General features: G+C 40.6%; 1 protein-coding gene across 3 annotated transcripts; it reads left to right on the top strand.

The window, feature by feature from the left end:
- The first annotated feature begins 239 nt into the window (after positions 1 to 239).
- gng12a (guanine nucleotide binding protein (G protein), gamma 12a) lies at positions 240 to 27270 on the top strand. 3 transcript variants are annotated; one of them, XM_044220316.1, is made up of 3 exons: positions 240 to 624; positions 24350 to 24458; positions 25029 to 27270. In XM_044220316.1, exons 2-3 carry the CDS (start codon positions 24366 to 24368, stop codon positions 25152 to 25154), a joined length of 219 nt encoding a protein of 72 aa, XP_044076251.1. In that variant the 5' UTR covers positions 240 to 624; positions 24350 to 24365; the 3' UTR covers positions 25155 to 27270. The 3 variants fall into 3 exon arrangements, with proteins under 3 accessions (XP_044076251.1, XP_044076248.1, XP_044076249.1); XM_044220313.1 differs by lacking the exon at positions 240 to 624 and adding an exon at positions 2221 to 2432; XM_044220314.1 differs by lacking the exon at positions 240 to 624 and adding an exon at positions 20257 to 20280.

Here is a 27270-nt window from a genome sequence, read left to right as displayed (position 1 = left end):
TAACCCTTTAGTTAACCTTTTAATGCAGTAACAAGTTACAGGTTTGTGTAAATTCAAAACGCTAGCAGGGTGAATTCTTCATATTCTTTACTTACTTTCGATAACTTAGAATTAGACTCTTTGCGGTAGATCCTGTGCTTATTTTTACTTTTGCAAAGTTTTATAAACCTCGACGGTGGCGTTATTTTGAAAATCTCCTCCGGAAGTAGTATATTGGTAGCAGCTAGCTTGACGCTGGTGAACATCCGCCAGCGCTGCGTTGGTCCGCCTCTCTCCTCCCGACCAAACTCGGCTGTTCTCGTCGCGAAGCGTCCGAGTGGCGGAGGAAAGGAAAGGAAAGAAAGGAGAGGGGGGAGACCGGTCGTACTGGGAAGGGGAAAAAGTAAACGACAATTTAATATTAACACCAACCGTCAGCGGAAAGTGAAAGCGGTACGAATCGGCAGCTTTGAAGTCGCCAGTGAGGTCCATGTAGAGCTGGTTTTCCACAGTCTATGGTGGCAACACATTAGTGCAGTTGTGACAGAGCAGAGGGAAAGGTCTCCTCCCAGTCTGTTGACGGATACAGTTTGGCTTCAGTGAAAGGAGACACGGCTAGACCTGACTGTACATTACCCCGGCCAGGTAAGACTGCCATGTGTCGATAAACTGTCACATTAACAGCGGACATAACGCGCTTTTACCTGAAGCAACAGTTGGTCTCAATCCGAACTACATATTTTCTGTCATTGCTGACAGCTCTTCACTGTTTCTTCATCCGTTTATGCAACACTTGTGGCACAACAGCGAATTTATACCTAGTAGTGTTTCATTTTCCTTATTTGTGACTCCAGTGACCACACACAAATATGAGCTTCATTGCTTCATGAATATAGTATTCAGCAGGCTTGAGCTCAAGGTTTACTCAGCACAGTGCTGTCTGGGCCTTCTGCCCTGATTATTCCCCACAGGCCCCACCTATTGTGTTTGCCACATGATTACTTATTTTGGAAAGCAAATAGATTATTCCAGAGCAGAATAGCACTTTTATAGACATGTAAACCAGCCACTTCCTTCACATTAGTCGATTATGCAATAGGTAATGGCTTGCAACATTGCCTGTGTAGTCCAACGTGAACCAATTAGATTATGAACCCGGTGTGATGGTAGAAGTGGAGGCCCCTCACAGGGAAGTGGCTGAGATGTTTACATGGAGCATCAACAGCTCTGTTGATGTCCCCTGACCATTAGGAGGGCAGAATACAGACAGGCCATTGATAAGGCCAACTCATTAGTACCCCATTCACCGCCATCAAAGCCTCCTCTCAACGGCCATCGACATGAGTGGGTCGCACCACACACTGGAAGCTGAGAATCACGCACTTCCTGCCTTCACGCTGATGACAGCGGTTTGGTTCTGTGTAACATGCATTAAGTTTTATTATGAAGGCGTGAACAGCTTTATGACAGACACTAGCCCAGAGGAAGTGCCTCAGTATTCAGTGAGAGACAAACATGCAGATATGAACACCTGCAACAGCATCTGTGTCAGCGTCTTTGTCATGGAACCACCTACTGGTACTCACTGCGCTACTTATATTTGACACGTGAAGGTGTGCTCATGACCTACATACACTGGTATCACTGGTAATAGCAGGAGGAAGCAGCCTGATGTGTTGTTTTTATTAGAAATGAAGATGGTCACGTCCATGAACAGCTGCCTTGTCTAATGCTGTCAGGTCTGGTCATAAGGCTGTCTGGTGCAATTCCTTGGAACAAACACTAGCCCCCTGTACTGGCAGAATCTGTACATTCACAAGATAATTTTTAATTTCTTTCCCTCATTTGAACGGATAGAACAGTCCAGTCCCTTTTAAATAATGCTTGTCGAGATGTGTGTGACCTTTGACATGAAAGAGTCCCGTTTTTAAACTCATTACCTCTCTCGAGCAGTTTTGGTGGCATGGGCTGCATTTGGAGTTGAGTGTGAGTAGGTTAGCCCGGATTGCTGGCAGGATTTAGCGTGACGTGTGATGCATGTAAATTGATTAGTAACAGGAGGAGGGGGCTAGGTGGTCGAGGTGGGAACGACGTCTTGCCTAATGCAAGGATTAGATAAAAAAAACAAACAAAAACAAGGATAGGATTAGGGAAGTCCCTGTACGCTTTGAGAGTGAGGAGAGGATTGATTTTAATCTCCGTCCTCTGTCTCCATATGAGTTTAACTTGTGGAACAATGGATGAACTGTTGGGATCATGTGGGAAGTGGCACACGCAGCTGTAACCAATCTCTCTCCTCTGACACAGAATGCTGCCGGACTTGATCGGCAGCTCTGTCGGAGACTTTTTGACAAATGGCCAGTTTGGTGCAGGACGCAGCGGTGGCTCCCGCCTGAGCCTGCGATCAGCCAGGATCTGTTTCCTCATAGTGCTGTCTGTGGATTCCCCCGCAGGTCTTTTATTGTACAGAGTTTGGTGAAGTAGGAGTTGGTGTGTGTACGTGCCTGTGCGTGCATCGTGCTTCTTCTTTACTGGGCTGAGTGATTCACACATTTTCTCGACCATGTCAACACACACAGGGCTAAATTATATGTTTCTAAAAGTAAATGCTCTAAAGTACATGTTTCTACCTCATCATAGAGAACATTCACACCCTTTTTCCCCCCTGTTTCTGACAGTAATACTGTAACTACACGCTCATCGAAACACTGATATTTCTGTCATGTATATTGCTGGGTATTGTTTGAATCTGTTAAGAGCTGAAGCAATTAGTCATTTAATTACATGAGTTGATAAACAGAAAGTTAATCAGCAACTGTTCTGATTAATCATTGTAGTAATTTATAAAGCAAAAAACTTTTGCTGGTTCCAGCTTCTTTAGACCTTTAGAAAAATAACCGGTAGATTCATCAACAATAAAAAAAGATTTGTAGTTGCAGTCCTAAAGTTTTCTGATATTAATGAACTTTCAGTTAGTTTTCAACGCCAGTGTTTTGATGAGCATGTAGTGTTAGAAATGTAAACATGTCTAGAGCTGAAACGATTAGTCGACCAATCAGATTGCATGATTTGAGCGACCAGTTTTGTAATACTACATAAAACAACTAAATTTAACACATGATTAAAAGGACAATTAATCAGTCGGAAGAAATTCAGTCCTCAAGTATTTGATAATCTATTAATCGTTTTAGTAACTCTTCAAGCAAAAATGCCAAACATTCTCGGGTTCCAGCTTCTCAGCTGTGAATATTTTCTATGTTTCTCAGTTTTATATCGTAGTAAACTGAAATATCTGTTGTCAAAACAAGACATTTAAAGACGTCACCTTGGACTTTGGGAATAGACTCAACAGACCAAACCATTAATAGATTCATTGACAGAGTGATAAATAATGAAAATAATAATTAGTTGCAGCCCTAAACATGTTCATGTTTGTTCATTTAACAAAAGTGTTGAACAAATGTTGAATATTATCTGCATATCTAACACAAGCAGACACACAACAGATTTCTTAAATACCTAAATAAAACTGGCAATTTTTAAAATTTCAATCAGGAACTACATAGTCAAAGAAAAAGTTAACAAATTTAAGGAGATATTTGATGCAAACGTTCGGTACGTGACAGTAGGGTTCGGCAATATGATGACATACCATTAAACGATATAAATGTGAGATTACGCCAGACTGTTAACACCATGGTAGCTGTCCCTTTAATATATCTGGTTGTACTGGGCCACTGTAGTCAATGATCAGGAATGCATCATGGCAGTATGTTTTTTGTACCAATATGATTAAGCACCTTGATTTATCAGGAATTTAAGTTGCTGGGTTAGCCAAAAACAGACTTTCCTGTCTGGTTGTTATTATTATTATTATTATTATTATTATTATTGATAAACAGAACTACACACTTCTGTAGTTGAGAGGTGTGTAAAGATGTACTGCAGCCCTGAAAGGCTTACTGGAGTTGGTGTTTGTGGTGTGTGTGTGTGTGTGTGTGTGTGTGTGTGCTCTGCAGTGTGCGTGTTGGTAGTCACAAGGCCTAGCCTACAGTGCTTTGCTTGAATTCCACCCTACCCAGGAGCAGATGTACTGAGAGGAGCGGTGGTGACATTGCGGATATACTGTCACACCCATCTGTTGGTTTGGCAGCAGAATTACTTGCTTTCATGAAATACCAAGCGTTACTGGATCCTAATTTTATTGGCTCAAAATAGACCACCTCAGTAGCAAATCTACTTTAGAGTAGAAACATTTTCCAATATGGAATGGACTGTTACAGCACAAACGTAACGATAGTTGGTAGATTTTGTCACTGCTGGCTTCAGGAAGTAAGGCGCTTAATGCTCACGTACTAATCAGGTCGACATTATCTCAGATGTACACATTCGCTGTGCCAAACAGGAAGTGTTGTCATAGCAACCATCTCTGATAGGTAAGAAAGATGGGGTAACAGACCTAATTTCCCCTCGTTCCCGTAAATGTGTCAAGATTTATTGATTATGATTCATCGTCATGGCTCTCTGATTCTCTCTCTGCTTTTGCACCAAAGCTGTAACTGTTTTCATCGTGCAGAGCTTCTGTAGTCGTGTTTGTCAGCGGAGGAGACAGTTGACAGCCAGAAAGGTAGAGCTGGCGTCTCTACCCGAACACGGAGAACACCACAACTTCCTCTTCACAGCCACAGAGCTCATCTTAAAGCTCATTCAATTTTCATGATTTTGTCCTCAAATCAATGTACTGTGGCTCAGGATGGAAACTGTTTTCTTCATGATGTTTTGCAAATCAATGTAGTTTGGTTAAAGGTTTATCGCGAACGATTTGAAGCCCAATCAAACAACAAGGGCTGCTGCAACAACAGTTACTTTTATTATCAACTAAAATTTACATCTTCAAAATGGCTTCTTTTGTCTAAACCAGCAGCCCAAAGCCCAAACATATTCTACTAACAATAATAAGAAAGCAAGAAAAGCAACAAATCCTCACCTTTGAGGAGCTGGATTCAATGAATGTTTAGCCATTTTATTAAATGAATGACTTAAATGGTTATTTAATTATCGATTAATCGACCAGTTGTTTCAGGTCGAGAAACAGCCAGACTCTCATTGACACCAGCTCCTTGTTATCATTTACATGCTGAGTGGATTTCAGTTGCGATGTGTTCACTGGCTTTTGGGGGGGAAAAACCTGTGGTATGTTGGGACTTGCCGTCGCCTACCAAGCGCTGGGGGCCTGTGATAGCATGTTGGGAGCCAACACAGAAATCCAAAATGCAAAACACACTTTTGTAGGAATATTTCTACACAGTGAAACCAGTGTGTGGATTCTGAGCTCATGCTTTTTGCTGCGTCCATCTTACATGTGCAAAACAACAGATTGTGGTGGGAATGAGTTAACAAGTCAACTCAATAACTTGAGTCTGTCTTCCTTTTTGTAGTTTTAGTCGGTGAATGTGTCTTTTGTTTTAGGTTGATGTAGTGTTTTTTCTTAGCTGCGGAGTGATCCTGAGCTGTGCACAAGCATTATACATTATTTATTTAACATCTTAGCTGTTGTACATTTTTATTATACCGTGCCTGTCGACCAATCAGATTGCATGATTTGAGCGACCAGTTTTGTAATACTACATAAAACAACTAAATTTAACACATGATTAAAAGGAGTGTAGCAGTGTCTATGTCACAACATATTGAATTGTGGATGCATATCAAGTTAAATACAATTGGTGTGAAAGAACCCCTTGCATTGCAGATTAATACCTTAATTACATAATTACAAACCCAATGGAATCCAATGTTTCAGTTTGTTGAGGAGGCTTCAGTTTGCTGCCAGTGCTATACACAGCCGTTCATCCTCAACTCTGATTGGACAGCGAGAAGGGAGCAGATAAGATAGGTGTGTTTAAAGTGTAAACTATGTCCAAGGTTGAAGTTCCTCGTAGACACTGATCTGAGGTTAGATTTGCAACTGTCCCTCAAACTGTCAAGGTTAGTAAATGAGCTGAGAAGCTGACTGCTCGTCAGTATTTATGAAGAACATCACAGTGTAACGTTCACAGGCGGGAGCAGGGCGTGTTTGCAGCAGATGTGTTGGTAACTTGATAATCAAGCCTGATAATCAGATTCAGTTGTCATTTCGTTTCAATATATGAATCGCTAAATATTCAGAAGTCTGGAACCAGGCAAAATAAAAGAGCGAAACTAAGCAGAGATGAGGAAAAAACATAGAAATTAATAATTGGTTAATAAGGGTAGCATAGCAGTAAGTTATAGACCTGTGACAGGTATGATAGAAATATGAAATGAAATTGAGACAGTTACAAATATGTAAATATCTAATTTATATGTTGCTTAGAATTTCTACGTATTATAATGTTTACAGGTGTGTGAGTCAGTCTTGAAACAACTTTTACACGACAAAAAGGATTAGTCCGTATTTTCTAAAGAAATGTCAGCTTGAAACCAGCTGCTTTTGAAGGCACAATCCGTGATCCAAACAAAGCAAAAGGTTTTCTCTGCCAACAAAAATCCAAACCCAAGATCGAATCATTCAACATTAATGTTTGTTGACAGTAAAACAATCCCATATTTTCAGGTCTGATCAATTCAGAAGCAAAAATGAATGAATTCAAAGATGAATGAATTAGTCGTTAGCAGAAAATGAATCGCCAATAATATTTAGAATGAAGTAATTGTTTGTTATTTATCAGGCAAAATGCTAAACTTTTGCTGGTTCCAGCTTGTTAAATGTGAGGATTTGGTGCTTTTCTTCATAGGCCTTTTTCACAGCAGACATTTTGACTTTGTCATAGCAGGAAAGGCACAGGTGTTACTAATAACATTAACCATTTAACTCTTTGTTCTATTCAAGTGTCCCAGTGAGCCAGCATGCACAATAACAGGACCCTGAAACTGAGTCAGCTAAATGGCATTCAGCCATCATTCATTTTATCGTTTACACCTGTGATTTTCCTACTGAGACATGTCAGTTTCACGTGTCGTTGTAAATTGAATCTCTCTTTGGTTTTGGACTGTTGGTCGGACAAAATAGACAATTCGATAATAATAAAAAATCATTTGTTGCAGCCTAATTTCCAACTTAAACTCAAACTTTTACAATTATATACTGTGTATGAATATACTGTAAATTTGTTTTGCAAATCCTGGGCCTTTACCTAGGAATCAACTGTGTGTGTGTGTGTGTGTGTGTGTGTGTGTGTGTGTGTGTGTGTTTGTTCCTGTTCATAAGGGCTGTGGACAGAGAGGTGAATAACGTGTAAATGAGTGAGAAGGAAGGGGACTAAAGGTTATTTATAGATTATAGATGAACAGAAAGTCTACTTTGTGATCTTGCCAAACTGCCACATGCAGGGACGTCTGTCCGTCGTCCACCTGCTGTTACACTTTGTGATTGGGGAGATAGGAGGGGGCACCTGCTGCAAACCAACAGGTTAGGATTCAAAGGAAAGAGATGTTTTTCTCCGTTGCCTCACATTGCTACCAAATTATTGGGATTATTGCCAACTTCTCAAGAACAACAGCACCAGTATGAAAAACCTTTGAATGTCCTAAAAGTGATCAGCAGGAGAATACTTCTCCTGCTTTGCGGTCTGATGTTCCGCTTCCTCCCCAGTGGTAATGTCACAGGAGTGGATGATGTTTGGCAGTACACCCAACAGCTATTTGTAGGAACAAGCGAAATAGTTACTCTCTCACACAACATCAGGCCTTATAGCACATTTTGTGGGTTCTGCTTTGAGAGCTGTGTGTGTGTGTTTTAAATACTTTACATAATTGTACATAAGTGTTGAACAAGAGGAAACACTGGTGCTCTGTGTGATGAAGTTTTCAGTATATTAAGCATGAAAACTTTGTTTGGTGTTTACTTTATGAATAATAAAGGAACGTTTAAGTAGACGAAGGCAAAATACTAAATATATAGCAAATCTATAGCAATAATATAGTGTTATAGCATTGTAATATTTGGGACAGTCAGAGAAATCAGCTCTGAAAAGCACTTCTAGTTCAGGCTACTTTGGATCTTGAAGTTAAATAATTATAATCCACATATCTACAGTACCTTCTCTCTGCCACATGGTGGTGCACTCTGACTGCATCATGCCTCCCTCTAGTTGCTGGCTGCTTGGAAAAGGTTCAGTGGTCCTGCTTCAACAAAGGCAAAAATGTGACAAGGTGCTTTAGTGTGCTTTCAGCTATGGGTGTAAATCTAAGTGTTTACATTAGTCCCTGCGCCCACACGATGCCAAGCAGAAAGCCAACGTTCCTGTGTCACCCATTTCCCCCTAACGACAATTAACCCCTTTATCTGTCTCTCTGTTTCCCTCTCGCTTGTTAACACGCACACACACATATACCATCTGTCACTTTGGCACTGCCAGATGCCCCAAACATACTGTAAGCTTTTATGAAACTTATCCATTGCACTTAGTCATTTCTGTTTATTTTCATGAGCGAGATAGAACCTGTGTGAGTGTGTGAGAAAGAGGCCTTTTCCTGCAGGGAGAGAGAGAGCATGTTGTATGTGTTGTGTGTGTTGCACCTGTGACGTGAGTCAGTTTTCAGTTATTTGTCATTCAGACAGCACAGACAGTGTGTTTGCACCCCTGTAGATCATGTTACTGTCCGGATTATTTACTGGAAAGACTCCATAGTAACCAACACAAGCAGAGTGTCATTAACACACAGGGCCAACAGGTGAGGTTCACTATCTAAATGATCTGCTGTTTGTTGGTAACTTACCTGTACTTACAATACTTAAAGTGATGCTAATAATAATATGCTTTTTAAACTTTATTTATATTTGAGACTTTTAAATCAAGTGCTTTATAGAGGCAAGGGGATTAAGATACAATTAGTAAAGACCCCAGTACAGAAATAAAGCCAAAAGCAATCATATCATTTCTGAATATAAGCAAAGCCAGGAAGAACAAAAAGAAAGATAATTAACAACTTTTAAAGCTAATGTAAACAGATAAGGATGTGTCTGTAATATGATTCTAGCTAAAATATGTTATGTGTAATATTATTATATACAGATAGGAGCTGGTGTCTTGGTTAACACAATATTAATACATTTACAGACTGAATCCTTAACATTTTGTAAATCATTTTCTCAAAATTATAATTTTTTTCTTCCAAATGACCTCTTTAATTTTGTGATATAATGTATCCTGTATGTATACTCTCCATGCATGCATTTCAGTATAAATGAAACCTTATTTCTATGAAAGGCTTTGCACATGTGATAACGTTAAAGTTTGTACCCTTTCCTGTATAGTCGTATTTGTAAGAATGTTATGCCAGTGCTTGTGTCTGGTTGGACGTGCTTTGAAGTACTCCCACTCACAGGAAGACACACCTTTTTGTAAGGACATAAACTCACCTCACTTATGTTATTTCCTTAGACATACACAGCATTTCATAAGACCTTAGCCCAAATATGGGCAGATCCTGTCAGCCTACATAAATGCGCTTCCTGTCAGACAGGTAAGGAAGAATAGGAATGGATATGACTTCCTTTGTGCGTTAACAACAAGTCCTGAATACGGACAAATTAATCATTCATAACGCATATAGTGTGTGCGTGTGTGTGTGTGTGTGTGTGTGTGTGTGTGTGTGTGTGTGTGTGTGTGTGCGTGCGTGTGCGTGTGAGTGGGCTGGAGAAACAGTGTCACTTTGATGGATTCCTTCATTTCTTTAGTGCCCTTTATGAGTCTATGGGGAAGTTTGCTGGCATCCCAAACAAAGGCCAGTGTGTGTGTTTCTGCACTGGGGCCTAGACGGGGACTCTGGAAAGGAGCGCGACACCTGTGGCAAAAGGGTTCACATCCACAAGTGTCTGTGCTCACGCATGTTGGTGTTTGAGAGGAGAAACTGCACGATCTCTTTTTGTTGTCTTGGGCCCCTAAAGTTTTTGTCCGATGCCACACTACATTTCTCTGTTTAAAACAAGCAGAAGCAGGTGTCCGAGAGATGCACAATCACCGCCTGTCTCCTTGTCCACAGTCTCAATGTCTCCTCAGTCGCTGAAATCAGGTGCCTCATTCACACGCTGTCAAATTGACTCAAGTTTAAAGAGCTCCAAGGCTTCGTTTGACTCTGATTTATAGAGTCATGTTCTCTGTTCTGGTGCACAGTGGAACAAGGCCTCACATTTTGTCCAGGATTGGTTCTCGTACAGTGGCTCCTTGTGCAGTTACCTCTCTGAACTTTAACAAAAAGGCAATGTTCTCCCTCCACGGCCTTCTTATTGGAAAACTAGACAGTAAATCTGATTGTGTGGAGTATTTTTGTTTTCTTACCAGGAGCAGTCGGCCTCAGAATCAGCAATTCAGACATTTCATACTGACTCCATTTGGAAAAAATGACTACATCTCTTTGTATTCATATCCCTATATGTTGAAGATTATACCACAGTAGAGTTTTGTTTGAGATTTTCTACTTTGAGATGCGACCTTTTGGCACAGTTTAGACAAACCCACTTTGGCCAAGTAGCTTTCTGTGTATTGTCCTGTATTGACTGTTTTGATACTTCTTCTGCAGAGACTATGGACATAAACTTAATTTTAACTCCAAAGTAAAACTTTTAAGTGTCCACAGTCCCTTTTTAAAATAAACAAAACTACTCGTATGAATGAGACAGGTGGACCTAGTGACCTCAGAGTTGCCCTACTTGTGCTGAGAAATGAGTAGAGCATGGAGGGAGAGGAAGTAAAAGGAGACGAAGGGAGGATGAGGAGAAGGCAAACATCATTTTTGAAGGGATTCCGGGTGGGCTGCAGAGGAAGTGGCCTCAGTGTGACCCACAGTGTGAGCCTCTTCCTCTTTGAAACTGTTAGATGCACAGAGTCACGGTGGTTGGTGGGAGGAACGGTCATTCATGTGGTTTCTGATTAATAGTAACTCAGAACCCTTTGTATACGTGCGTGTGTGTGTGTAGGGGTGGGGGTTTGTAAGTCAATCTGGCTGTGTGTAAGTCAATGCGTCTGAGAGTCTGTCTGCCTCTATTCTTGATGTATTTTAACTAATTTCAACTTTCATGCTTTGCTGTCTTAGATGTTTTGTAACCATACTGACCTACTGAATGTATCTGACTTGCTTTAATTTAATTAGTTTTCAGTTAATCTCCACTTTCCCTCTCTGCGTTCTGTCTCTGTAAATCTGCAGATGTTTAAAAAACAAAACCAAAGGACCAAAAGCTCACATTGAACTCCCCATCATGAAGCATCTTGTGTGACATCAGGCTTTTTGCAGTGATGACATTCTTTCATGCATTATTCCTTTTATGCACTTCCCTTTTTAAAGAGGCGCTCCACCGATATTACACATGAAGTTCAGTCCACCACTTTGGTCCAGAAATATCGCTACCACTCCTGACGTTCATGGTCCACAGAGAAAAGAAAGAACCATGTGACCATGTTAGCATGCGGACGTTAGCATTTAGCTCAAAGCACCGCCGTGGCTGAGTACAGCCTCACACAGGGTCTTTTTGTCTTGTCAACAGAAAGCCCGCATTACAAACTGGAAGTGTAGAACGTGAAAGAAGCGGCATTTAGAAGGCAGGGAGTGTCTAATGAAATATTCTATCCAGTTGCATTATGGGAAACGTAGGATCAGTCATTTTTTGAGCTTGACCCTTACTAGGAACTAAAAGTCAGGATATTTCAGCCTCTGCTGCTTCCATTTCGACCAGTCTTTTTTTAATCTGTCTCTTTTCTGTCTCCCTACTAGATGGAAGCACACTAAATCGCTGTAGTGCTCCTTTAATTGGCTCTTATATGGATAAGTGCAAATATAAATTCATCAATGAATGATTAATAGTACCTGCAAATCCATTCTCTTCCAATCTACACAGTTGTAGGTGGGATTTTCAATATAGGACAATACAATGAGTGCTTGAAAGTTTTAACAATAACAGGAACGTCCACTTCACGCAAACTTTTAAGACTTATTTCCAACTTTGTTTGTCTCTGAAGAACATAAGACAATTTTTTTTTTGCTTTCAGTCCTGTTTCGAGTCCTGTTCTTTCTGGTCTTGGCCCTTTGTCCTGGCCTTGTCCCTCTTCCTGCTCAGCACTGAAAGCCTTCGACTCTGTCATAAAGCGTTCATAAAATCAATCACCTGGCCTTGAAAACTTTAGCAGAGTAAATGCTTCCAGAGTTTAATGAGAATGTAGTCATGACCTGATAGTGCTAATAAGTTTGTAATTCATGAGTAGATATTAACTCTTAATAGTACTTTAATGTTTGCACCTGAGTCAATACTCCAGTAATGTCATGAATGTGCGTTTGTCACAGTGACTGTTGCATTTTTCTAACTAGAACTTGAAGAATTAGGCGCCAGCATTATTCCCTTTCTTCAATAGACACTTTTTACCAACTTGTTCCTATTTTTTAGTGTGTGTGTGTGTGTGTGTGTGCGTGCGCATGGGTTACTGCTCATGCAGTTTGTCTCGAGTGGTCACATGCAGTAATCTCATGCCTGTCATTTCTGTCCTTGTTTGTTCAGAAATGTCTCTTCTTGCTTGCAGATAATGTTGATCGTTGGGTCCTGAACTAAATGCAGTCATTGCTCTAGATAAAGACACTATGAGACCATGTGACTTATCGTTAATCACTCCTAAATTTATTACACGCTTCCTGTAGGCTGAAGGATGGCTCAGGTAACACATTCTCACATTTGAGAGGCTGGACACTGTACTACCACCCAGCTACCGGGTGTCTTGGAGTGTCCTATTGTTCAAAATAGACCAATGATCTGTCTTAGGGGTAGTTTATGACTCTTAAACTATTTAAACTAAATTAAAGGAGTTTTGGGTTTCACCTCTCTCATATTCTCTGTGTTGCGATCCCTGTATCTTATCTAAGTTCATTTCAAAGAAAACGATACCTACACTGTCCCAGGCAGCCTTTTGAACTCTGACCTGTGTGGACAAAGGTCAGCATTTTGTAGGCAAATAAATTTCACCATCAGAGCGACACATTAGAGTAAGCATAGCTTCTCAAATATCTGCTGATTTAATGAGGTGGGTGCCAAAGCATTGATTAATGTCTCGTGCAACAGGAGTGCTCTGAAATGTAGATGCAGCTTTAATTATGCTTTATTTGCATTTATAAGTGGTAGCTGTTGTTTCAATACCAAACATCTGACAAACTGTAATAATTTAGTTAGAAAACAGAATATATGAATGCACAAATCTACTTATACACACACACACTTGCACCTATACCTACACATTTACTCACATTCACAAATTTATTATTCTACATACAATACCTAACTTCGATTGACTAACGATTCTTGTCGTTATCAATTAATCTGTTAATTATTTTCTTAATTAATCAATTAAATGTCCGGTCTGTGAAATATCAGAAGATAACCCCCATCACAATTTCCCAGAGCCCAAAGTGACATCTTCAAATTGCTTGTTTTGTCCAATCAGTTGAAAATCCATGCCTACGGTGTAGGTTTTGAATTATAGTTCATAGTTTTCCTTTGGTAGCACCACTGCGACATTAGATGGATGTATGATACGTGATCCGGCCGCATTGTGCTTTGATTATATTCCTCACAGTAACTGAGTTTACGTTCTACTGCCTGCAATCGCAGTGTTTACATTCTGGTTTTCCTAGACTTGAAAAGGAGAAAATTACTGAGCCTTTCTTGCTTAATGTTATCTTCATTCTCAACAGTCTCCACTGGCATCCGAAGCTTGTAGGAGAAAACACAGGCAGGCCAAGCTGACCAATCACAGTTCTTGTGGTTTCCACATGGTGTCTCTGTATTTAGATTTAGAGGCAGACGTCAGCTACAGTGGCTCCACGTAGGCTCCAAAGCTATGCTGTAATCACTTAACGCAGAACTATACATCCATCTTCAGGGCATTCTGGTGCCATAAGAGAGGTTGTTCTTAATACTGTTTTTATAAAAATGCTTTTATGAGTGTGAGTCTGACTCACAATGAGCCAAGGGACTCACAGCTTTGTGTCTCTTCTCTTGGCAGGAGAATGGGGATCCTCCTAAATCAGCTCTACATTCCTGTGAATGTCCCAAACAGGAATTTTTTTGTGAATTCAATGTGGAATTTCATCACTATGTGAAATGAAAAGTGATTTATTTATTTTTTTTGTTGAACTTTTCTGACGGTATAGAAAGCTCTGTTTGCTTTTGCTTTCTCTCTCTCTCTCTCTCTCTCTCTCTCTCAGTCTAACCCTCCTGACAGAGGAAATCATGCAGCCTGCATTTTTCCACCACTAATCCCTTTGTCCTGTTTAACATGGTTGGTAGCTGCTGTTGATTTCAGAGTATTTTTCTTAATATTGTCTTTTACCTCACTTTAGCATTGCAGTACAAGCCTGACTATTACAAGATTGAATCTATTGATGCCATGGAATAAATGTAAACATATTGAGCTAATTCAACACACAAAGATTGCAAAACTTTGTCATTATCTTCATCATTAGCTTTGAACCATAATGTGTGTATACCTAAATATCATAAAAGGCACATGCAAATATCTACTCACAAAAACACACACAGACACACACACACATACGCAGTCTTTGTCTCACACATGCACACACACTCCATCCCCATTTATGTCACCCTCTGACTAATCCCATTTCCTCTTTTATTGAAAAACAAACTCTCCTTTACGATGTTTTCTAATGAGCTGTGTGACGTCCAAGCCATTATCAATTATTCCATCCATGCACGCAGTCGTTTAACCCTTCCTACTTCAGCTCCAGCAGGGACGAGGAGGGGCTGTGTGATGGCCAACTAGCAACACTACAGACCTTTGGCCTTCTCTATTCCACCTTCGCTGCAGTAGTAATGTAAATGTGGTCGGACCAGCTCAGGGGTGGAGGCTGGAAAGACTGGACGCGTTTGTTTATTGTTCCATATAGGCAGGGCAGTGTTGGGTGAAAGATGAAGATCCATTGTGTAGTATCTCCCTGCCTTCGTCATGAATAGTAGCTTTCAGAGGCAAGAGGGACTGAGACGAAAGGCAAAGCTCTCACAATAGCTTTAAGTTTTATGGCGTTCCTGTCGCCAGCAGTAGATTTTTGGCATGTGACCAAATGCAACATACACACAGCTGCACAGCTTGCTTTCTCCAGCTGAACTCTCTCTCTCTCTCCCTCACACACACAAACTCTTATCTCTCTCTCTCAGTCGCAAGCACACGTCTTTTTCTATAGCCCTCCGCCCCACCATTCATTCCTTCCCTGCATCCATTTCCAGCAAACTCCACTCGGCTTGCACTAAGCTTTCTTTTGTGCTTTTTTTTTTGACAACAATGCTGTTTGTTTTCCGAGGGGCAGAGCAGAAAGACGCTGCCTGGCAGCCTCTGCCTAGGTCGCCCGTGTCTCCTGCATGTTACCCTCTGTGCGTCTGCAGTGACGTCTGAAGGGCATTATCTGCCATAGGCCTCTGTTTGTTTTGGGCTGCTCTGTGCTTGATAATGGCCCATTACTGGGGAACCAGAGGCTCATAGGCACCTCAGTGGAAACTGCAGAGACCTTGCTAATCTGGATGATACCCAGCTGGCATTTAGCTTGGTAATACTTAGCTACAGCTAGAGTAGTTTTTATCTGAAACCAGCTCCACTGTAGCCAGCAACAACAGAGACCTGTTGGCTATTTTTAGTGCATACTTCAGCTGCTAATGATATCACTGAAGTGCCGACTGACCTTTGTGTCAGTTTTTGAATTGCTCCCTGTGTGTAAAACCAGGAGTTGTGTCTGAATACTTGTTGAGCATCAACAAAGTATTTTACATAATTGACTCATTACCTTCCTGTGAACTCCTTGCATTCCTGTGGAATGACTGTGAGTTCAGTTGGGAAACTGACTCCCAGTCATTGTTGTCACCCTTTTCTCTCAATTTCAGTCATTCCTTATTTGTGCCTCCTTCAGTTTCTCTTGATGTCTCTTTGTGTTAGAAGTGTGAGTTAGCCCCCTGTGGTGTAGTGCATTTTTAGCTGGATTCCTCTTAATCATTTTGTCCATGCCTTCACTACATACACTACACTGTCAATTGGACTGTTGATATGAAAACATGCTGAAATCCTATCCCAAGACTGTATTTGTTTATAATACTTAGTGTGTAATGTAATACGTTTTAAATGAGGGGAGAGAGAGTTGGGAATCACATGCAACAAAGGTCACCAGCTGGTTTCGAACTGGGGACGTTGCGGTTATGCAGCCTCAGTGCCTTAAACCACTAGACCACCGCGATGCCCCAAATGTAATACATTGTGCTATTAAACCTGTACCAGTCCCTACACTGATTATCTAGCAATGGTTTTGGAAGAAAGGGACGTCAGTAAATGTTAAGTGGTCGCATATATTTTGGAAAATAAAGCTCAAGGTGTTCAGTGTTATACTCTGGTCTTCCCGAACTGACCCCCTTCTAAACCTGCTGCAGGTATCTATTAGGCCTACACTACACTTACACTATATTCCCCATAACATTTAAACCACACTGCACCCACATTTAGGATTACACAACTAATAATTTGCAATCTCAACAATAGGCTAACAGGATGGCTGACCCTGCTAGCTTAAAATGTCTTACTCAGCAGTTCGGGAGACATATTTCACCACCCGACTCGCCGGTGTGTAGAAAGAGGTGAAATAAGTCAAGGACAGAATTTTGGCCTTTGTTTTAATGTGTGTGAAATTGCTCCCATAATTCCTCTCCAAAAGCAAGTGACCGCCCATGTGTGTTCATCCATGAAATTAAACAAATTATTTGCTCGGGAAAAGGATAAAGGGACATCCGTCAAGTTTTTTATGAAGTGCAATGAATCTTTGATGGACCATTACTCTGCAAGTCTAAATCAGGCAACATTAGTCAAGAGTGTGTGAATTGTGCCCTGTGTAGAGTGGAGCCTAATTAGAGGTTGCCTGGCTAGAGATTGTCTTATTCCACCGTGTGAATTCTCGCTTCTGCTTAATCCTTACATACCAGAGTGTTACTTGTCCCCCCTGTTATCAGTGTTATCTGTCATTATGTCAGGCAGCCAGAGTCCCGATACACATGCTGCACCTCTTTAGTAACAGCCACTGTATGTGCAGTCAGTCGTGTTCACACAATCCTGTTCTTAATATCATCATGTTTAAGGACACTGATTAGCTTCCTTGGCTTGCTATCTCATGGATATGCTTACCTTATCTTACTTGACATGCACAGCTTTTTGTTTGGTAGCTAAGTGTTTTTGAATTGAGTTCATACAAAACTGGGTTGACTTGTAATTGCATAGCTAGTCAGCCGTCTAGTCTGTGCATGAAACAAGGAATCATTCATAGTTTATTTGGACAGGAATGAGCCTCAAGTAATTGTGCATGAACTTAGGATTTAGAAATCCTGCAGAAATGAGTCCAGTCTAGTCTTCTGTCTAGACACTGTGCGACTGTGTTACAGTATGCTGGATTGGTGTTTTTTTTTTTATCCTGTCAAGCCACAGAATTTACAGGATTGTGCAGTTTGCCAGATTCTGAGAAGCTACTGTATGGGGGTTTAAGTCTAACTGAAATGTTTTCATGGTGATACAATAAATGTTATTGTATGTTATTTGTAGCGCCACATGTTTAATCTAGACAACTTTCTATGAACCTTTGCACAGTCATGCATCTTTTCCTGGAAATGCCTGTTTACATAGGAATAATGGGTACCCTTTAGCCAATTACAATCAAGCAGTCTTACAGACCGGCATAGAGAGCACTGAATTTCCCAGTATTCCCTTTTGTACTGAGTGTGCAGCCAGTGGCCTGGGCGGGGTCTTGTCAGCTTCTCTTATCTCAGCGGCCATACCTGCAGCTCTGGGGTAGTGCTACAGCTTTGTGTCTCATCATAATTCCCCTTAAAGCCCACAATCTATCTAGTCTAAATAGTGGAAAATGCCCTTCACAAGTTCTGAGAGCCCAAGGTGACGTCTTCAAACATCTTGTTTTGTACAACCAACAATCCAATACCCAAAGATATTCAGTTTACAGCAGTGTTGTGCAAGTTCACACTTCACAAGAGCTAGCTCAAAGTTCAGTTCACACAGATTAAAATGAACTAGTTCATGTTCATAGTTCACAATTTAGATTTTTTGAATTAAGTTCACAGTACCAAAAATGAACTAATTCACGTTGCTGTTGGCTCGTTTTACCTTGATTTCTTGCGATCATCATTCACTCGCAGATATTTCCCCGACTGGTCGGAAGCTTCAGCTCGATGTGTCGTTTAAAAAATCTGTGACCCATCAGATTCTGTGACCCAAAACACCGGCATGCCGGGTGCCGTAAAACACAGTGCGTGAGCATGAACGTCGTTAGGTCCCCCCGAGAGTTAACGACGTTCATGCTCATTAGTTGCAAACGGATATGTTCAGCTCACCGATCACCAGAAACGCAACACAGGTTTACAGTGATATAGAACAGAGAAAAGCAGCATTACCTCACATTGGAGAAGCTGCAACCAGCAAATATTTGGCATTTTTGCTTGATTAAACAACTGAAATGAGTAATCAATTATCAAAATAGTTGCAGTTGTTGTTATTTTTTTGTTGATTTAATAATTGATTAAACGATTAGTTGTTTCAGCTCCACTTTAAAATAAAGGAGAGTTGCCTATTACAACAAGGCCCATCGAGGCTTTTATGGATGTTAAAAAGCTGTTTTGGGGGATCAGGTCTAGCAAACATTGAGTAGCTTTTTTTGTTTGTTTTAAGAATTAGGAGTTTGAGGTGCAGATGACTTGTGATGCCCTATCTTCACAGTCCTCCAGTCTCGATGGTTTCTGTTTATCCTGGTAAACAAAATCATGGTGATATTTTCAGTGTCAACTGCATGACAGCGGCTGCCAAAGAAAGCAGGGCATCCAGTGTCCTTTCAACTTCTTTCTCTTTTCTGGTGGGAAAGTAGTGATGTCACTGGTGGTTCTCACAGTATGAAGAAGTGAGAGCCCACACCATCTCCTCCCTGCCTCACCCTTTCTCTTTCACAGACCAACACACTCAGCAGCCAGAGTCTTTCCATCTGGCTCATAAACACAATCCCACTTAACTCAGCAGCAGGACTGATGACTGAGTATTATTGAGTTTGATAAGCACGGTAACCGAGTGAGAACAGACCGGTATTTATAGTAAAGCAGGAGTGGACTGCGCACTAGCACTGATCTGATCTGATCAGTGACGAACTCCAGTGCGGGGTCATGTTTTAGGTGTAGCAAGAGACAGTTTTTCATTCAGCTGGAAAAGTGCTGACTGGCAGCAGAGGGTATGAGAAGGCTACTTTTAGCTTCGCCTGCAGACTGGGAAACTCCTGCTTGCAGAGAGAGATGTGTGTGCAGGGAGGAGGGGTGTACATGAGAGAAATGATAGAGTTGTGTGTGTGCAGATACACAAGGGAGAACAACCAATATACTGGCTTGTGGCTGGGGCCCAAGTCTTTGAACTCTCCTTTGTTCAAAGCACCAGACATCTGTCTAGACTCCAAATATCGCCTTTCCACATCACTGTTCTTCACTTCTCAGCTGGTACAGTATATTAATGCAGACAGAAGCCAGGAAGAAGATATTACAGGGAGTTTTTAACCTGATCATCCTAAGTGTTACTGGAAATAAAATGTCAACTTTTATTTGTATTTTAGCAGATAAGAAAGTAAAGGTCTTGTGCACGATCAATTATATCTGCAGTATGTGCATGAAGAGCCATGCTAGCAGCTCTGTGAGACTGTACTTAGAAACAGCTAAATGCTAACATGATCACAATGACAATGCTAACATTCTGATGTTTAGCAGGTATAATGTTTACCATATTCACCATCTTAGTTTAGCATATTAGCATGCTAACATTTGCTAATTAGCACTAAACACAAAGTGCAGCTGAGGCAGATGAGAATGTCATTAGTTTTGCAGCTATTTGGTATAGATCTGTCAGGGGATATCCAAAGTTAACTGTAGCAAATTTCACAGCAATCCATCCAGCAGTTAAGATATTTCAGTCAGAACCGAGGTGGTGAACCGAGTGACTGACACAACAACAGTTAGAAACTTAAGAGGAAGTATCTGGTGTAGACTGTTTTCTCCATCCATCAATCCTCGCATTGTAAAAGGAAGTTCACAGCAAAACAGAATAATCAGTCACTAGGTTTGTCAGAGCACCAATTACATGGTGAGTTCAGGCTGGAACATGCTTCACTGGCCTGCATGTAAGTGGACGTGCATGAGTGTTGTTTACAGACATTTGCGTGGCTTTTTTTTTGTACTTGGACAAATTATATGTATATGTAAGTATAATGTTTACATGTTTTTTCTTATCCATTTCAAATTTGGGTCCTGACAGGAGTTAGATCAACTGAGATTTGGGAGGTGTGTGCATTGCTTTCCTCTTTGTAGGTTCGCAGGGAAGTTTTTATGTGTGAAGTGTTTGTCTTCACAGCAGCATTAATTTCAGCCTTAAGTTCTACCCAAGACCTTTCCATGTTATTTAAGTTAATGAAGCCAGCTGTTACATTTGCAGCATGTCTGATATAATTTTTCCCCAAATAGTGAACTATGGGTGTTAACTTACAGTGTTTTTATAGTGCTACAAACCACAAAAGTCGAAAACGACTGACTTGGGTGAACTAAATGGAAGGCTTTAGACGTGGAAAAAGCACAATCTTTGCCTACCTCTCATCACCTCATGTCATGTCTTAAGTGCAGCCAGCAATAAACCCTAAAGCAGATTATTTCCAGCAGTGTAACTTTATTACAAAAGCTACTCCAGTCTGAAAAGCCTCAGATACTCGCTAAAGGGACCACACATACTGTACAGTTGACAGGACTGACTCTTCTTTCAGCCTTTGATGGATGCCGTTTGTATTTGTCAGCAGCAAATTTAAGAGCTTTCTTTGGGTCTGAGCTGCAGTGTAGTAGCAGTGTAAGACACACACACAGTTTTTCATCTCTGAGTGTTGGTGTTAATGCCATTGAGTCCTAATGGTTCCCTGTTCTTGGCACTTTGAACACTGTGCTAATGAATCACATGTGTGCGGGTGGATTTGTGTGTGTAAGGTAGAGCGGGTTGGGGGGTGCTGCTGCTCTGTGCAGTAGGTGGTCCTGGCTGCTCTGTGTGTGTGTGTGTGTGCTGTGAAGGGGGGTGGTCTTTTTCTGATCCTTGGAGGTAACTTTTTTGCAAGGGTCCTATATGTACGTGGTGGTGCTTAATGCCACACACTCACACTCACACACATCGGTGCCCTCCCATAGAGTTTCAGTCAGACTGGTGCTGCTGGTAGTAGCTGGCATCACATCACAGGGGCTGCACAGTTTGACTGAGGTGACTCAGTTTGGATGATTTGCCTGCAAAAATCACTCCTGAGTGCTTGTGGGGTTTCAGTGCCTCTTCCTTCTACTCCTCATGCTGGCTGAACTGATATTTTGGCGCCAGAAAGTAGTAGACTAATTCTGTCTTCTAAATTACAGCTGTGGTGGTCAGTTTTTCCGCCTGCATGTCATGCGCTATCACGTGACAGATGGAGACGGCCGAAGGCATCAGAAGGCTACTTTTCTGCCTTGCTAACTTGTTTATGTTCTGTAAAAAGGTAATTAGTAAAGAAGCAAATAACACAACAGTCTTTTGAAAATTTACAAATATTTGCTGCAAATATTAATGAATTGCCGCTTACACTGCCAGCTGAGATAGCAGTGTTATGGATTATTAGCTCCGTGTTCACTGCTGCCCTGCCGTGTGAAGGCTGTTTGCTCTTCACATGTTATCTCTTAATTCATTGTTGTACTTGATCAGCATCTTCTGTACTCTGTTTGCATATTGCACAATTCATAAACTACGCAATCTGGTATGCTTGGTAGCACCAGGAGGTCTGAGTTTTTACCTGACGGCAGTAAATTATCTTCTCAGAAAAGCGTTTGAAGTGGAGTATAAATGAGTCGGTGACTAACCCTGTGCGCCAGTTGAAGGATTGGCACAAAAGATTTCTTCTACTGATTGCCAGTCAGCCAAGAAAGTCATTGAGGTTATTATTGTTACAAATGACTGACCTCGTCACTGAAATGATTACTTGAAGTGATACCATCAGAAATCTATCTTTTGAGTCTGAAACACAACTCCTGTTTACTTTGACAGGTGGTTCTTTATTTACTTCTTCACAGAGAAAGGAGGCTGTGATCCACTTGGATTCACATCACTTCCAATTCTTACTTCCAGAAGTGACATTTTTAGGGTTGAAAAAAAAAGTATCAAAATGTCTTAAGCAACATCTTAAACTACTCTTGCAGTGTAATGCAAATGTAGTCATTTTCTAGTACTGCACCACGTCATTCAAAACCATCTAAAGACCTCCTCCACACTGCAGAAGTAAATGCCCTCACTCATCATGTACGGATAAAAGGATTTTTTTGCCCTCTTCACCTGAGGTGCCTCACCTTTATGACTAAGCTGAGAATGCTTCCTTAGGAAGATTGTTCGCTTTTGTGTTGTAATGCATGACCCTTTCATGTCTAACTTTCATGTTATCAATAACATTTGAGCTCTTTGAGTCATCTCTGGCTGTTTCCTTTGAAGTGATTACTTATCTTTTAGATGGAAATAAAACTCCCTAATCAGGCACTCCTCTAGCAGAAGTCAGAATATGGAGATTTTCCTTCCCTTCCCACTTCCCTTTCCCGTCTTTTTGTCTTTATTCCTCCCTCCCTCTTTGTTCCTGAAACAAATGAAGAGCAGCACGATACAGCATCAGAGGCTGTCTGGAGGAACTACATCCTGCAGGGTAAATGGGGTGCAGACAGGGTTGAACAAAACAATCATTAAGTAGAACATATTGTGGTTTGCTATAAAAAGTGAATGCGTGTTACTCTCAACTGTTGCATTTACTGCGCCTTTGTGTATTATCCATTTTATTTATGGTTACTGTGACTGAGGCCTGATTACACAACACTGTACACTACATAACTTGAATGAAGTATTTGGAGCATTTATGCACCGAAATATTGAAGTAAACATTATGACAATATGCAGATGGAACAAAAAGCGTATTTAATTGCTAATGCGTATACCAGCCAGCTTGTTTTAATTTTTTAAAAGAAATAAACCTCGAGCCTGAATAGGCTTTTCTTACAAATTTCACAATAACCTTCTGAGAAACTGTACTTGAAGCTTCCTGTTCCCTACTGAGAAAAGTTTTGGTGAAAGCGAGGTGTGTCACAAGAAGGCATGTGTGTGTTGCCAAAACGATAAAGGAAATCCGTGTGTGTTTGTATGAGAAACACAGACAAATGGCAATAAAAGGAAGCAAGAGCGAAGGGGAGAGACACTGGAGCCAGAGACACTGGAGCCAGGGCTCCCACATGGACTGTAGGATGTGTCCGGGCTTGTTCCCATCCAGTCTGTAAATGATTAGCAGGAAGTGGAATCACAACTCAGACCCACTGCAGCGCTCAAACACTTCAGTCCCACACATCAGCCCCTCAGTCACATACACTTTTCTACACTGAAATCTTTACATTGCTGTTGCTTTTTGTTCAAATATAGATCCCTGCAGTTTCAGATATTCAGTCATTGTTGTAGTTTAGCGCCTATGAGCCAAGCTCATAGTGATCACACTGAAACATTACTGCGCCATGTCTGGCAGCAGGGACACTGCACTGCCTAAAGGCTTGCAAAAGGGACTCTTAAAACCAAAGAAAAAAAGACAGAAATATCAAAATCCACTGGAACATTTCACTACATGTTTGCACAAAATCTAAAAAGAAAAAGATTTTGCATAAACATGGGCGTGCCTCAGCTTTGTGTGTACTTGTTGATGAAACCTTGTTGGTGATGTCACTTTTGGGAACAACGCTGCAGAAGAAAGGGAAGTATAGAAGAGGAGTCATTGCCCCTTATTAAACAAACAGCTGTATGGTTTACAACACACTCCGCTGCCGCACATGTTGTTCAATCATTTACTGACTGAATATTAATATGACACTCTTCTCTGTGTTACAGACTGTGTTACTGGCCCATGCTCCTGTCTTTGCTGCTTATTCATTCTGTTGACTTTATCTAATACACAAGATGGTTTTTGCACATAGCTGCTCTGTGCTCTGCCAAGCAGCGGTCATCATCGTCACATCCAAGTTCTTTCTGTTATCTGAAACAAGTGTGGGACTTTTCTGCTTTAGAGACAAGCTTACATTTATTTTTATTGTCTATCCCCGACTTGACCTGAAAATATATTAAAAGGTGCAGGAACTGTAAAGAAAACAAAGCTTGATCTTAATAGCCTTACATCCATGTTTGAATGTTTTATCTGGTCTTCAGAAAAACAACATTTGCATCATTCTTAATTTGTCTTTGTTCTTTCTTCATTGCAGTGTTGTATCGCCCAGGATGTCTTCGAAGGCTCACAGTTCCAATAACATCGCCCATGCCCGGCGGACAGTGCAGCAGCTGAGAATAGAAGCGAGCATTGAGAGGATAAAGGTACAGTGCAACAATAAACCATGCAGTGCAACCACTTTCCATGCACCTTCATTGTTTGCACTTGTCATTGTGGCACTAAATCCAACACATTATCTGTTTTGTGTGACGTACCTCATCTACCAGCAGCCGAATTTCATACCTGCCTCCAGTTTTTTGTTTCCATTTCAGCCAATTTCACATTATTTCATCCCTATCCATATATATATATATATATATATATATATATATATATCAAATAGTTGTAAATGTCACATGTTAAATAACTGGAGATATCATACAGATGAAATTCACTTTTTTAAGAAATAAAATCATTTATACTTTTGCAAAATAACATGTCACTGAGAAAATAGGATTTCTTTGCGTCTGATTGGCTGCACCTGCTCAGCGCATACATGTCACTAATCATGTGATCACTTGAGAGCCGCTCTTACAAGTTACTTCTTACTTCTTTATAACTAAAGTTGGTTCTTTAGAGCATCTTATTCTTAGACGTTTGATAAACACAGGCCCTGTTTTACCATTGGATTGGCTAAATTCCCCCTGTGTCTTTGTCTTCCATTGTTTCTGTAGGTATCCAAGGCCTCTGCAGACCTTATGAACTACTGCAGTGAACACGCCAGAAACGACCCTCTCCTTATGGGCATCCCCGCTTCAGACAATCCCTTCAAGGACAAAAAACCCTGCACTATATTGTAGTGGATGCCACTTAGCCTTTATGTGTTTATTGTTTGCTTATTAATGTTGCTGTATTCTTTTTGTTGCAAGGAGGTGAGGGGTGGACTGTGATCGTATCATTACCATGTGTTCACCTGTTCTGTTAACGATTCAGCAATTCAACCACCCATTTAGTCAAAAACAGCATTTTGTAATGAGCAAAGAAAGCCCTACTAGCCTTTACTACTCACTGAAACTGTTGACCAGTTTGAGCTCTGACCACTAACAGACTTTGGCTGCATGAGTTGTGATGGCATCAGGTACATAATGTTGCTTAAATAATAATCAATGACAGATATTATTTTTTGGCACACACTGGATGGGTTTGGTCCTTCCTATGTTAACAGTCTCATCTCCATTGGACTGTGATTGTCTCTCTGGTTTGCCTTAAGTGGATTCATGCAGCCAAAGTTTCCCTTCAGTCCTTTAAAAGCATGTTAGTTTCAAGAAGGATAATAATGGCTCTTATCATGTGGCTTCAGACGTCATTCCCACCAGTATTTGACAGATTCTGTGCAGTTTAGATCACTGAATTCAGGGGTCAGGGTTTACCTTGAGCTTCTACTCAAATGTTACCATGATGTATCTTTGCTTGGAGCAGTGATGTCACTATATCTGTGTGTGAAATAGTACTCTGCAACCCATCACGGCTGCAGCACCTCTGACTGGTCCACGACAATCCACATGCCATTTTAAGACATAGTTTTCCTGTCTGGTGTATGCAGTATGATTACCATAATATAGTGTTGTCTTTAGCTGATTTTATGAACCATCATGTTGCGATAAGTTCCATAGAAACATCCAAGATCATCTTTGCTCTGATTCAAGCCATTGGGATGATATGACCCCAGTGCTGTGATGCTTTTGGAAATTTGTCAGCAGTACATGTAAAATAGTTAATGAAGCGAAAATGAAAATGCTTTATCACATTAATGCAGTGCAGAAATTGTATTTTTTTTTTTTTTTTTTTTTTTTTTTTTTTTTTTTTTTTTTTACTGAAAGTGTAACACTGTGTGATGAAGAACCTGGGACAAAGCCAAACCAGTGATACTGCATTTCAAAACATCTAAATATGCGTCTGAATGAGGCTATTTTTAGCCATTCCTTCTGATAACTTTCTGTGGTACGCTTTTCAGGACACTGATGACACAAAGCACGTCAGCGAGTGTCGCGCAACACTGTGAGCCACGCCTGCTTGCTCATCACAGGTGTCTTAGTCGAGCGAATGTGCACAGCATTCGTTGTCTTAAAGTGTTTTTGGCACAGGTGTTGTAGGTACAGGTGCAAGCGGTAGTGTGCATTGATGATAAAACCACTCTCCCAAGACTGCTGTCAAATTTTTCATGTTTTTAAATTTAAACTATAATATTTGTGTCGGTGGGGGTCTTCAGTCTTCAGTCTAACGTGTTCATGTGATTCTCTGGGGGAACATATCTGCTATGGTAAATTTTACAATATCAGAATAGATAGCATAAATTAAAAAAAGTCTTACACTCCTTAAGCCTTACTTATGTTTGCCTTGTATCATGAAGAACACAATTAATGGGAGTACTTTCTTTAAAAAAAAAGATTTCTATCAAATGTGTTTATCTGTGGGATGAAAGTGATTGGTAACAATATTGTGCCATCTGTTTTTTTTTTTGTCTACATGTCACTAGCAGAACATGTTAAATCGTGTTTCTCTTACCTGGTGCTCCGCTTTTCAGCAGTTTTGGTATTGTTGCCTTCTCCAAAGGGTACTTTCAGGTCTTCAAATCAGCGAGATCTGGAGTTATTATCCAATTGTATTTTTTATGATTCTCTCTAACAGTTAGTTCTTCTTACTTGCAATAAATAATTCCTGTTTGCCTCTTAAGGAAACGTTCAGATTACCACTGCCATGTCATGATTTCTGTCCATTCAGCAACTCTGTAACAGCCTTATTGTACCATTGATAGATTAATTTAACTGTCAAAATCTGCATTTTGATAAATGTCTTTATTAATATACCAACCTTTGTATGAAGACTTAACTAAGATTAATAAAGTGAAGCATTCCTACAGTACAGTACTGTAATAATATGTCAATAAAGATGTGTTGTGCTGCACAGTCACAAGAA

Source organism: Siniperca chuatsi, linkage group LG13 (assembly GCF_020085105.1).
Source record: "Siniperca chuatsi isolate FFG_IHB_CAS linkage group LG13, ASM2008510v1, whole genome shotgun sequence".
In the NCBI taxonomy this organism is placed as follows: domain Eukaryota; kingdom Metazoa; phylum Chordata; class Actinopteri; order Centrarchiformes; family Sinipercidae; genus Siniperca; species Siniperca chuatsi.
This window is presented reverse-complemented; position numbering and strand designations above follow the sequence as displayed.

What these genes read in the sequence shown, in the direction of transcription:
- gng12a (XM_044220313.1), top strand. Translation starts at nt 2,236, where the DNA reads ATGTGGGAAGTGGCACACGCAGCTGTAACCAATCTCTCTCCTCTGACA. An exon ending in GTCTGTGGATTCCCCCGCAG is followed by an intron (nt 2,433 to 24,349) that starts GTCTTTTATTGT and finishes TCTTCATTGCAG; the next exon opens with TGTTGTATCGCCCAGGATGT. An exon ending in CGAGCATTGAGAGGATAAAG is followed by an intron (nt 24,459 to 25,028) that starts GTACAGTGCAAC and finishes TTGTTTCTGTAG; the next exon opens with GTATCCAAGGCCTCTGCAGA.